A 13,067-nucleotide genomic window follows, 5' to 3' on the forward strand; every position below is an offset into this window, starting at 1 on the left:
TTTAATCCCATTTAGAAAAACAATGATCCCATGGAGCTGCCAATATATTCACTTTGTATATAGACATGTGGTTTCTTCAATTTACATTGGCAGCTCTATGGGCTAATATTGCTTAGTTATGTGGGATTAAATGGTGAGATACAACCATGCATCATCTGCTGAGGATACAGATAGGATATTTTGTGCTCACTGTAAAATCCCTTTCTTGGAATATATAAAATGTAACTAACGGCACAACTTTTCCTTCTCCATTTATCCTGTTTATCATTATGAGTAAAAATTCACATTTTGGGTTATCCCCAGCAAAGTAATAGAGGATAAATCTTCCAATGGGGACATTACTTCTGGTGACCTGGGGGTCCCCAAGGAATTCCTTTTAATTTGCAGGGATTTCCTCTCCCTTCCTGTTTGACTATGGGACAGGAAGTCAGGGGAGATCTCTGTAAAGGGACCCAGATGGCGAACCCCCCTTCCTTCCTGTAATCTATCCAAAATAGGGGGGGGGGTGTTTTGCCTATAGTTATGCTTTAAGCACTGTAAAGTTATACTGGCAGCTACAGAAGAAATGGGCACTAGGCACATAAAAACTGACGCCCCCTAAGACATACTGCTCTAGTAGATGGAGGTTTAACACGAAAAGGTGGTAATTCATCACACAGCCGATGAGCCTGCAAAACATGTTGATTCTATTTAGAAATGGTGAAGCTGGAGAACCTTTTTGAAGACCTTCTAGAATAGCAAACAAGGCCTTCCATGTAGGATAATAAATCCTGCAGGAAGTAGACTTATGAGCTTCAAACTTGGTCGGGATAACAGAAGCACTGGGACACAAGAGTCAGATTCATACAATCCTAGTGATCAAGTTGCCAGGGAGACCAGTGTGCCAGTGAGACAGTACTGGCCATCTAGTGACCAGCCGTGCTGGTTGGCTTATGCAGAGACTTGGGAATGGCATTAAAGAAGTATTAAAGCCAAAAACAAAAATGTTATACATTGCATTTTACCTATTCTTTGTTTTTCTTTTTTAGAATTTTTGTTTCCTTTTTTTTCATGTGATGATACAGCCAGATAGTCTGTTATTTTTCAACTTCCTTTAACAGTCTAAAAGTGTCAGAGTGTTGAGACAAACCATTTACCACTGACGGGGGTGCTTAAAACGATCAGCTTTTATTTCTACGCCCCCCTGAAGACGCAATCTCACGAAACGTACGTCGGCGGCGTAGCCTGGTCACGCTGTTGTATGCCCAACCATCCGGTTCCCTGGAGAGAACAAGCGGCTGACGGTTGGACGCACGCGATCACGCCGACACGGAGGTGTGGGAATCCGTGCTTGACTGACAGGCCTGCAGTCCCAGTGCCGGGATGGGCACTTTTTAATAAGTGGCCATATTTGGCCCATGTTTTTTTTATTCCTATTTTTATTAAAAACCGGTTGCACTATGGAAGTTTTTTTTCTGTTCCATCTTATTTTTGAAAACTGGAGGACAAGGTGTGTATCTATCTATCTGTGACGTATGCTATGCATGCAGGCATTATCCTGCATAAGTGATTTCGACCATCTTTTTCATTAAAGAGGTCCAAAGGTTCTGGTAAGTGCATTACCACTATCTGAGCACTTTTGGGTGTCGATCGTTTACTATGGTGAAGGAGCACTTAAAGGCACTAATTGAATAAGATAATTTTTATCAATTAGCTCAGTGACTTTTATTCATTCATTTGATTTTGGTTCACTACTGGCAAGGAATCTACCATTTAATTTGGACTTTCCTTTTTTTAAGTTCTTTTATGTTTTGCTTAGTGTTTGGTCACTTGTGATATGTGCAACCCTCAATTGTGCCGACTATTTGGCACTCACTACAGAGTACAATAATATATTTTGGTTATTTACTCTTTTTTTTTCACTGCCAGCAAGTAATCTACCATCTATTTGGAGTACACGCCTGGGATCAATCAAGTTTATTTTACACCCAACACCTGTATTAGCCACCACTTTTCAAACAGCGCCCCCTACCACCCCAACATTCACTAAATAGGAGGTAATAGGTATACACTCCATTTCACAGGGGAGCAGCTCAGAATTAAATACACTATTTTTTGTATTTATTTATTACGTGTTTTTCACAACACGTAATTTAATTGTTGGCGCGAAAATTATACTTATATCTTTATTTCTAGAATACCCTTATCCCAAAAGAAGAAGAAAAAAGTTTGCTATACCGTATTTATCGGCGTATAACACGCACCCTAAATTTAAGAGGGAAGTTTCAGGAAAACTTTCCACAGCCCCCTGCGTATAACACGCAGGCACAGTTTACCCTCCTATTTTCAGGGTAAAAAGTGAGTGTTATACACAAATAAATACAGTAATTGCTTAAAGGGTTACTATAGGAAATAATTTTTTTTAAATAACAAACATGTCATACTTGCCTCCACTGTGCAGTTTGTTTTGCACAGAGTGGTCCCGATCCTCGTCTTCTGGGGTCCCTCGGCGACTCTCTGGTCCTTCCCGCAATTACTGACCAGAGTCATGCAAGAGAGCTTGCATGGTGATGAGTCCTTGCGGGCACGCTCCCCTGATACAGTGAGCGGCTATGGCCACTCGCTGTATCACTCGGCCCCGCCCCTCGGCGCGCCACGTCACTGGATGTGATTGACAGCAGCACCAGCCAATGGCTGCGCTGCTCTCAATCCATCCGCTCTAGCCAATCAGCGGCCAGGCTGAGCGGCGAAGAGGATCTCGGGACCGAGCGCGGCATCATCAGCAGTTTTTTCACCTTAATGCATAGATTGCATTAAGGTGAAAAACTTTTTTCTTTACAACTCCTTTAAAAAGTGTTAGCTGGAGTTCAGCTGTCATTTGTAAGGCAGTCCATAAAATCATGAGTGCTCAGCCTGCGGTCTTCTAGCTGTTGCGGAGCTACAAGTCTCATCATGCCTCTGCCTTTGGGAGTTCTGCTTGTAACTGTCAGCGGCTTACAGTGCTTTATGGAACTTGTAGGTCCGCAACGGCTGGAGGGCCACAGGTTGAGCACCCATGCCATAGATTATTCATTTTTCACTCAGTAGGTTGAATAAAAAAAAAACAATTCTATTCCCCCAGCCACACATTTGTTGTGGATGGGGGAATCCTCCTGCAGTGCCTTTGTATTCTGACCGTGGGGAGACTCCCCCACCATCAGAACACATTAATCAGCAATGCTGGCTATAGTTGGGGAGGGGGGGGGGTGCATACTGAGCGGCAAAATCCAACACCTTGCCCATACATGGATCAACGTTAAGATGCAATATATTATGTTTAAAAAATAAAATAAAGATTTTAGAGTTTAGATATGCTTTTAAAGATGAACTAAACTATCCTATCCCTTACAGCCAAGGAAACTATTTCATTTTTTGTTTGCGGGTTTAATACCGCTTTAAGCCTTCACGGGCAGACTATCTGATAGGCTCTGACAAGGCACATTGGGGGATATTTACCAAAGGCAAATCCACTTTGCACTACAAATGCACTTGCATGTAGATCTGAGGGTGACATGCAAGGAAAATTAAAAAAACAGCATTTTAGCTTGCACATGATTGGATAATAAAATCAGCAGAGCTTCCCCCTCGTTTCAGATCTTCCCCCTCAGATCTACAGTGACTTTGTTTCCAAGTGCACTTGTAGTGCAAATTGGATTTGCTTTTCATATAAAACAGATCTCCCTGTCTGTCATAGGCTGCCATTCTTCTAAGACATGTGTAATGTCCATTCTGAATTGTATCAAAATATATGTTACTGTTCAGCCAGACCGGCTCTACTGGGAGTGGAGATATTTCATATTCCATCAGTGGCGGTCCGTCCATAGAGGGCGTAGGCAGGGGCGGACTGACCATTGAGTCACTCGGGCACTGCCCGAGGGCCCCATGCCACTAGGGGGCCCCATCAGGGATGCCAGGCTCAGTAAAACCAGGGACAGTATGTAAAATTCTATGTTTTTTTTTTACATCTGTCACTGATATGTCCGAAACATGCTTTTGATGTGAAAATCCCGCGATTTTAGCTGCCCCGCCTCTGCAGTGCGTGGTGGCCATCTGTAAGCCCAGGGGCCCCATAATCTTCTATTGCCCGGGGGCCCCATGAGTTGTCAGTCCGCCCCTGGGCGTAAGAGCGCCGCCCCCTCTGGCTCCGCACCGCCACTGAAAATAACATGCATTCATGCAATGCATGAATGTATGTTATTGTTGCCGGCCGCTACAGCTGGTCTATTCAGGTGGCCAGACATTGAGCGCCGACCACCTGAATAACGGTAGGTGGTTGGCTGTACGGAAGTGCCTATCTGGTTATCGGTAACCTGATTGGCTGAAGCGTCACCAAGGTGGGAGAAGACATCGAGGCCGGCCGTGAAAGGATTAAGGTAAGTGCATTTTACAGGGCACATCGGCGACACTGGGCACAGTGGCATCACGGGCACAGTGGTGACAATGGGCACAGTGGCAACAATTAAAGGGCACAGTGACATGCACAGTGGCAACAATGGGCACAGTGGCGACAGTTAAATGACACAGTGGTGACAATTGGCACAGTGGCTGCATTTGATGGCATGGCACAGTGGTGACAATTGATGGCACAGTGGCTGCGTCTGATGGCATGGCACAGTGGCTGCGTCTGATGGCATGGCACAGTGGCTGCGTCTGATGGCATGGCACAGTGGCTGCGTCTGATGGCATGGCACAGTGGCTGCGTCTGATGGCATGGCACAGTGGCTGCGTCTGATGGCATGGCGCATTGGCTGCGTCTGATGGCATGGCACAGTGACGGCTTCTGATGGCATGGCACAGTGGTGATAATTGATGCCACAGTGGCTGCATTTGATGGGCACAGTGAGGCTGCAATTTTTATTTATTTTCGTTTGCGCCCCCCCCAAAAAATTTGGAGCACCAGCCGCCACTGTATTCCATATAACCAATTGTTTACTCTGCTCAATGTTTTCCTTAAGGGAAAATGGAAGGACATAAGGCTGGGTTTGGCATTTGCACAGTTCTGCGGCTCTTAATGGCAGCCCATGACTTATAATTGCATAGAGTTCAGTGTGTAATTAAACACACATTGGCAGGTTTGGGAAAATAAATTTATATTCAAATATCTAATCTTCTGTTTCTCTCAGCCTCCTCCAAATCGCAGAAGTTCCCCCTGGTTTTTTTTTTTTTTTTTCTTCGTCCCCCAGCATCCCCCTAGATTTGGGCCTTCTTTTAATTCTTATGCTGCTAGCATTAGTAAATAGATAGGAACGCATATTGTATTAACCTTTTTACATTTCTTCAGTTTCTTCCTGGTTTTTGCCCTAGGCCACAATGATGTCATACATTCCAGGAGTGTTTCATCTGGAGGAGGGGCTTTCCCAGCTAAGCGCACCCTCCTGCATGCAGGCCTGGGCTAAGGGCAGATGGATTCTAGGAAGTAAATGCCACACAAATCATCTGCCCTTACTCAAGATGTCTGCGTCTAGAAATGCTAAAAATAAACATCAAAAAATGTGATCGTCACAATTTGAAGGGGAGCTCTGAATGTTTTTATCTCTTCTTTCCTGTAGGTATCGGGGGTACATTATCGTTTTGACTTTTGTGTTTTACACCAGCTATCACTTGTCAAGGAAGCCCCTCAGTGTGGTAAAGGTGAGTAGTGATTTTCTATGTAGCATGTATTTGAAGAGTACCTGTATGTTAAATCTGACCTCCAACCTTCCCTTTAGCCTCGCACAGTTATACCGGCTCCTCTCCTGTACTGAAATGACTTACTCTGATTTCACTGCACACTGTGAGCTTCTCATAATGTGCATTGGAAGCTGCAGGAAGTCAGATGGAGCCTTCCTCATTTCCTGGCTGAAGGACGTCCAGCATCTTCTAGTGCGGGGATATGCAATTAGCGGACCTCCAGCTGTTGCAGAACTACAAGTCCCATGAGGCATAGCAAGACTCTGACAGCCACAAGAATGACACCCAAAGGCAGAGGCATGATGGGAGTTGTAGTTTTGCAACAGCTGGAGGTCCGCTAATTGCATATCCCTGTTCTAGTGCTTTCCTCCCCAGCCTGAGTATCCATGGCCCGCCCCTTTAAATCATTGGCTTTTTAGTTTGTGAATGGTCAACATCACATGTGGGCGTTGCCTAGGAGGTCTGCATGCAAATGAAGCTTGGCTAGAAAAACCCAATCCCCCAGACTAATATGAACACTATGGGCCAGATTCGCAAAGGACTTACGACGGCGTATCTCCATGTATGCCGTTGTGCGAAAGTGCGCCGTCGTATCTATGCGACTGATTCATTACGCTTGAATTCGGCCAAGATAAGACTGACGTAAGTCTCCTACGCTGTCGTATCTTGGGTGCATATTTCCGCTGGCCGCTAGGGGCGCTTCCGTATATTTCCGCGTTGAATATGCAAATGAGCTCGATACGCCGATTCACGAACGTATTAATATACGCTGTTTAAGTAAGGCGTACGACCGGCGTAACTTTACCCCTCATAAAGCAGGGGTAAGTCATGTTAAGGTATGGACGTCGGAACAGCGTCGTATTTTACGTCATTTGCGTAAGTCGTACGTGAATGGGGATGGGCGTAGGTTACGTTCACGTCGACGAAGTATTGAGCCGGCGTAATTTACGGAGAAAATTCGACGTGATACTGAGCATGCATGCGCCGTTCGTTAGGCGCGTCATTTACGTGGAGTCACGATTCATTTCCATACAACACACCCCCTACCAGCCTACTTTGAATTACGCGGGCTTACGCCTGCCCATTTACGCTACGCCGCCGCAACTTACGGAGCAAGTGCTTTGTGAATAATGCACTTGCCTGTCTAAGTTGCGGCGGCGTAGCGTAAATAGGATACGCTACGCCCAACTAAAGATACGCCATTGTATCTGTATCTGAATCTGGCCCATTATGCCCATGAAGGCATTTTGATATTTGCATAACTCCTTTCAATTACTGGCCCACTGTTTGCTTCGGACTGAAAGCTCTTGCAAGAAGTTCTGAGGCCGGGGGATGTGATGTTTTTAGGAATCCATGTATTGTATAGCATCCTGCTGGCCCCTCCCACCAGCCATGATCTGCCTACATTGCATTGAGAAGCAGAGGCCAAGAGATGACATTTCTGGGTCTAAAATAAGTAATGTAATGCAATCTGGTTTTATTTAAAAAAAAAAATTAGGGAAGGCAAAATATAAGCAGATTGAACATTTTAAATAGTTGTCTAAATGTATCATCTGTTTTTAACTATAGGTTCTGATGGGTGGTCTTAACTATAGGTTCTGATGGGTGGTCTTAACTATAGGTTCTGATGGGTGGTCTTAACTATAGGTTCTGATGGGTGGGCTTAACTATAGGTTCTGATGGGTGGGCTTAACTATAGGTTCTGATGGGTGGGCTTAAAGGGATAGTCCGCCTTTTCACCAGGGATGCAACAACTATTTCTCATTTATTAGAAGATTCCTGACCTGTCTGCTATTATACAAGCGGGGTTTAATGTAAAGCCAAGTTTTCTGATCTCCTGATCTTTCGCTGCTTCTCTCCTGAAGTTGCTGCAAGCTGCATTCCTCTAAAGCAATTCCAACATCGATTTTTGTTTCCTACTTTTTGTGTAATGGCTGACAAACTGGCTGTTCCACATTCTGATTTCAAATACAGATTGTAAATGTTTCCTCTATTTGTAGTTTCCGCTAAATATTCACGGAATGTGGTTAGCATCCCTGCTTAATGACTGGTGAGATATATTTATTTAGTCTTCTAGAGAGGAAACTGTTTTCCAGCTGGCCACACACCATACAATCCGATTGTACATTTAAAGTGGGATTTCAGGTTACATTTAACAAATCTTATAAATGCCCCCAACCCCCCCCCCCCCCCCCCCCCCGTGCAAAACGAACTGCACAGTGGAGGCAAGTATAATAATTTTCAGGCAAGCCCAGTCACATGACCCTGTTTCAGCTAGTGCCAGGAGAGAGTGCTATAAAACGATTGGCACTGCCTAGGCATGGTAATGTCACTCATAGGCTTCCTATGGCCCATCAGTTGTTGACATTTCCTCCTTTCCCCTGAAGCTGACACAGAGGAGCTAGATCATGTAATTGGGCTGAAAATAGGTAAACATACAAATCTTTGTTACCCAGGTTAGTCGGCATTAGTTGGGACTATCCCAGAATTCTACTTTAAAGTGGTTGTAAACCACAGACATGAAATGTGAAAAAAGTGTATTGCGTGTCACTTCTGTCTGCTGCTGCTATCGGCATTGGTTACTTCTGACAAGTTTTCCTGACAGCAAGGGAGCTCCAGCGGAGTGTAATTTCAGCTCTCCAGTCCCCCCCCCCCCCTTTTTTTTTTTTTTTAACGGCTCACAGACAAGCTTTATAAATTCTAAACTTTGAACGGCTTTAGAGAAGAGAAGGCTGCAGATAAACAGGAATAACTTGCTGTAAGTGGGAGGATTTGTTTTATTTCATCTGTGTATCACCTGAGGCCAGTCACTTTACTGGGTGTATGTAAGGGTTTACAACCACTTTTATCTTTTCAATGCTTCTTACAAAATTTAAGCCAAAACAAAATATTTTATGATCATATTCATTTATTACCAAGATCCTAACGACACTATATTGTCAAAAGTATTGGGACGCCTGCCTTTATACACACATAAGCTTAATTGACATCCCAGTCTTAGTCCATAGGGTTCAATATTGAGTTGGCCCACCCTTTGCAGCTATAACAGCTTCAAATCTTCTGGGAAGGCTGTCCACAAGACTTAGGAGTGTCTATAGGAATGTTTGACCATTCTTCCAGAAGTGCATTTGTGAGGTCCTGTTCCTACAAAGTTTGGAGCATGAAAATGTCTTGGTATGCTGACGCCTTAAGAGTGCCCTTCACTGGAACTAAGAGGCCAAGTCCATCCCCTGAAAAACAACCCCACACCATAATCCCCCCCGCCGTTTAAAAAAAATGTAATTTTAAATGATCGTGTGTGGGCTTCACATCATTTTTCAGGTTCTGAAAAACGAAATTTTTCGTGTTGTAAAAAATTATCGTGTGTGGGCTAAAACGACGTGAAAAACCTGCGCATGCTCAGAAGCAAGTTATGAGACGGGAGCGCTTGTTCTGGTAAAACTAGCGTTCGTAATGGAGTAAGCACATTCGTCACGCTATAACAGACAGAAAAACGTGAATCGTCTTTTACTAACACGGAATCAGCTAAAGCAGCCCAAAGGCGAATGGAACTTCCCCTTCAGAGTGCCGTCGTACGTGTTGTACGTCACAGCACTTTGCTAGAGCATTTTTTTAAAACGATGGTGTGTAGGCAACGTTGTTTTAATGATGAAGTTGGGAAAACTTTTTTTTTTTTTCATGCTGAAATATATAATACAATTTTTACAAAAATGTGAGGGGGTGTACTCGCATATATACATACTGTGTATGTCGTCTGTCTGTCTGTCTGTCTATCTATATCTATCTATCTATCTATCCTATCTATCTATCTATCTATCTATCTATCTATCTATCATCTCTTAAAAACTAGACGGGGGGAGTTTTCCCCTTATGAGTTCAGAGCATTCCCTTTTTATACTAAGCTCCTTTCATTGAAACCATCATCCATATCATATGTTTGTCAGCTGCTCCCTCGGGGGTTGCCTGTAACAATGGTGAGAATAGTATTACAGAGGAGCCATCTACACCCACCCACATACCTTCAGCCAATATACTGGACTTTTCATCAGAGCTGCCAAGTGACATTGTTTCAAAAAGTCATTTTCAATATTCTTAAAGTGGATGTAAACCCGAATATTTTTTATTTATTTTTTTGATGTCGCAATGTACCGTATAAGATTTCCTATCATCTGTGCCCAGTGTTGCCACACGGAGTTAATCCAGCTCTGAGCAATCCTCTTTTATTGTTCGGTGAAATAAAAGGGACTTGCAGAGAAAAACCTTAGTCCGTTCCTCCCCCTTGCTGTGAATGACAGGTTATTTACATATTTCATGCACTAGCCTGGAGACAGGCATTATTTTTTACATTCCCACCCCCACTCCTTTTTTTAAGTCATGTGGTTACTTTTCTGGATTTTTACTGGATGTTAGTGATTATAGCAGAATTTAGTGTATGGAATAAACAGGAGAAAATGCATGTTGACAAGGGGAGTGTCTACTGACATTACGACTCCACCCACCAAGCTCCAGACACCAGATCCATCCACAGAATCTGCAGTTTTTCAGTTCTTATAACAGACAGAGGGGAGACATTTGACAGGCAAGGATACATGCAGGAGGCGTCTATATCCTTATAGATCAGCACTATGGCAGTAGTTTTGAAAGGATGAGAGTGGGTTTACATCCACTTTAAAGCGGATCTAAGCCCTGGTTCGCACTGTTGCGTTTTGACATGTCAAATCGGTGGCATTTGCCGACAATGGCACCGTCCCAATCGGTGCGACAGTGGCACATCTGCGGGGCTGCAACGATTTTAAAAAGTCGTTTCTGTACTACTTTTTGTGATTTCGGGGCTGCGATTTACTGTACATTGATATCTGTGCAGAAACTCAACCTGGCTGCTGTTAGCTGAGCAGCTCATGCACAGCTTAGTTTACAGTCTGGGGATTGCTGTAAGCAGACAGGAAGGTGTATTACACCTGCAATGCCTCTTCTGCAATGAAATGCTTGTCTGATCAGTTTTATCACAGTGGAACTTTAGTTCCACTTTAAATCTACAACCTTCATTAAAGTAGCCCCTGGTGATCCTGCCATACAGGTCCTTGTTCAGGCACTACCTGTTATGGGGTGACAGCACTCTGTCCTTGTGTTCCTCCGGTGTGTAAAATGTCTGATCCTCCGCTGTGCCCTATGCAGAGAGGAGTACTAATGCAGGGTGCTGAGAACATTTTCATCACTTGTGTATCTGTAGTGAGAAAATTACACTGGCGACAAGTTGCATATAGTATGTAAGCACAAGTGATATGCACTAACCCCAGTAGTGTATTTAGGTTTTGTGCTGCCCTAGGCCTGACTAAACTTGTGCACCCCTTACTTTAAAATATGACCCACCCCTTCCTGTCAAGGCCACACCCCTTGCTGTTTAAGATTCGCCCTGAAATGTGGACACTACTTCTGAGGGCTTGGGAGGGGCAGCAATGGATTCCCTTAATTTGCATAGATTTCCTCTCACTTCCTGTTTGGCTATGGGGCAGGAAGTGAAGGGAAATCTCTGCAATGGGACAGGGATGGTAAAAAATAAACTGACAGGTGCTCTAACCCTCCCTTACTCTATCCAAAATGGGAAAAAAAGTGTTGCCTATAGTTCTACTTTTTTTAAGCACACATTTCTGATAATTTTATGGAGAGGACTAAGAATATATAATCATCCCAATGGTGCAGCAGAAAACATATAGCACAGTGAGGAAGGTTTGTGGTCCAGGATGATAGGACAGTCAAAATTAGAAGCGGCGCCCCCCACCACCCAAACAGTTGCAGAATGCCGACCGCCCGAATACCGGAAGCAGTGCTGCCGCTTTACGGGGGCGCCAGACTTATTTGCCTCTCAGCCCAGTCCACCCCAAAAGACAGTCCACCCAATAAAGTGCTGCCTTAGGCCTGGGCCGTGTTGGCCTAGGCTAGGATACAGCGTTGCCTAACCCACATGAACCAATACAGTTCTTTGTAACTGGCTCAGTTAAGAAATACAAACTTCGAATTGTTGCCTATAGGTCGGTCATTATCCTGGCTCTTTACATGGCTGTTGTACATTAATAACACGTCTTGTTTTGTGATTACAGGGTCAGCTGCATCGAAATTGCTCGGAATTTCCCAACCCTCCAGCTAACCTTTCCGAAAATGACACCACATGGTGTAACTGGGCCCCGTTCGGTAAGTGGGAATAGACCAACTTCATACTGATGACATCGGTGCTAATAAAACTTTTCTAGCTTCTTAAAGTGACAGTAGTAAGAAGTACCTGAATGTGTCACCTGTGCCAATAATGTTACCTAAACTCGCAACAATGGCTTTACCTGAATTGGGCACATGGTAGTTTTTAAACTAAACTAAAACTAGAAAAGTGCTGTTGAGGCTTTACTGAATTCCCCTGAATATGTGTTGTTGGAGCTCTTGACCCAAGGGTAGGTGGATAACAAAATGGGGAGGCCTAACTTTTAGAGGCAGATATGTTTCCCAAAGGGTCCCTATGGAGCTCCGATGTGCACTAATCCCTATGCAAATCCCTACGCAAATCCCTATTCGCGAACGACTTGCGCAAGCGACGTAAAAAAATTCTAGTTATAGTAGCTTTAACTATACGCCGGAAAAAGCCGAACGCAAACGACGTAAAAAAATGCGCCAGCCGGACGTACGTTCGTGGATCGCCGTAACTAGCTAATTTGCATACTCGACGCGGAATTCGACGGAAATGCCACCTAGCGGCCTCCGAAAAATTGCATCTAAGATCCGACGGCGTACTAAGACGTACGCCTGTCGGATCGATCAGAGATGCCGTCGTATCTTGTTTTGTAGATACAAAACAAAGATACGATGCGCAAAATTTGAAATTACGCGGCGTATCAAGAGATACGCCGGCTTAATTCTTTTGTGGATCTGCCCCACTATCTTTTACTTTTTGCTATAGTAAATATCTCAATTTAAAAAACAAAAAAAAAAATTTTTTCCTCAGTTTAGACCGATATGTGTTCTACATATTTTTGGTAAAAATCGCAATAAGCATATATTTATTGGTTTGCGCAAAAGTTATAGCGTCTACAAACTATGGGAAAGATTTATGGCTTTTTTTTTTTTTTTTACTAGACTAACTAGGAGAGATGACAGATCGCTGTTTCTACTTTTACGATCTGTCGTCCCTCCTCTGACAGCACAGGGATTTGTGTGTTTACACACACACACACAAACGCCCATGCTGCCGCTCGTGCAGGTGATCGCGCCTGCTGGCAATGCACATTGGGTCCCCTGCTGTATAGTGGGCACACGTACTACCTCCGGCGGTGCTCGTGCGCCCTCTGGTGGCTCTCCTGGGCAAAGCCGTATATATACGGGATTTCACCCAGGAG

General features: G+C 44.1%; 1 protein-coding gene across 2 annotated transcripts in view; it reads left to right on the forward strand.

Moving 5' to 3' along the window:
* SLC37A2 (solute carrier family 37 member 2) overlaps positions 1–13,067 on the forward strand; it is a 69,821-nt gene that overhangs the window by 18,723 nt on the left and 38,031 nt on the right. For both annotated transcript variants that reach the window (XM_040326168.1, XM_040326169.1), the window contains exons 2-3: positions 5,568–5,649; positions 11,787–11,877. In XM_040326168.1, the coding sequence (XP_040182102.1) occupies positions 5,568–5,649; positions 11,787–11,877 (173 nt within the window). The remainder of the gene's footprint in view (positions 1–5,567; positions 5,650–11,786; positions 11,878–13,067) is intronic.

This window comes from Rana temporaria, chromosome 10 (genome assembly GCF_905171775.1).
Source record: "Rana temporaria chromosome 10, aRanTem1.1, whole genome shotgun sequence".
In the NCBI taxonomy this organism is placed as follows: domain Eukaryota; kingdom Metazoa; phylum Chordata; class Amphibia; order Anura; family Ranidae; genus Rana; species Rana temporaria.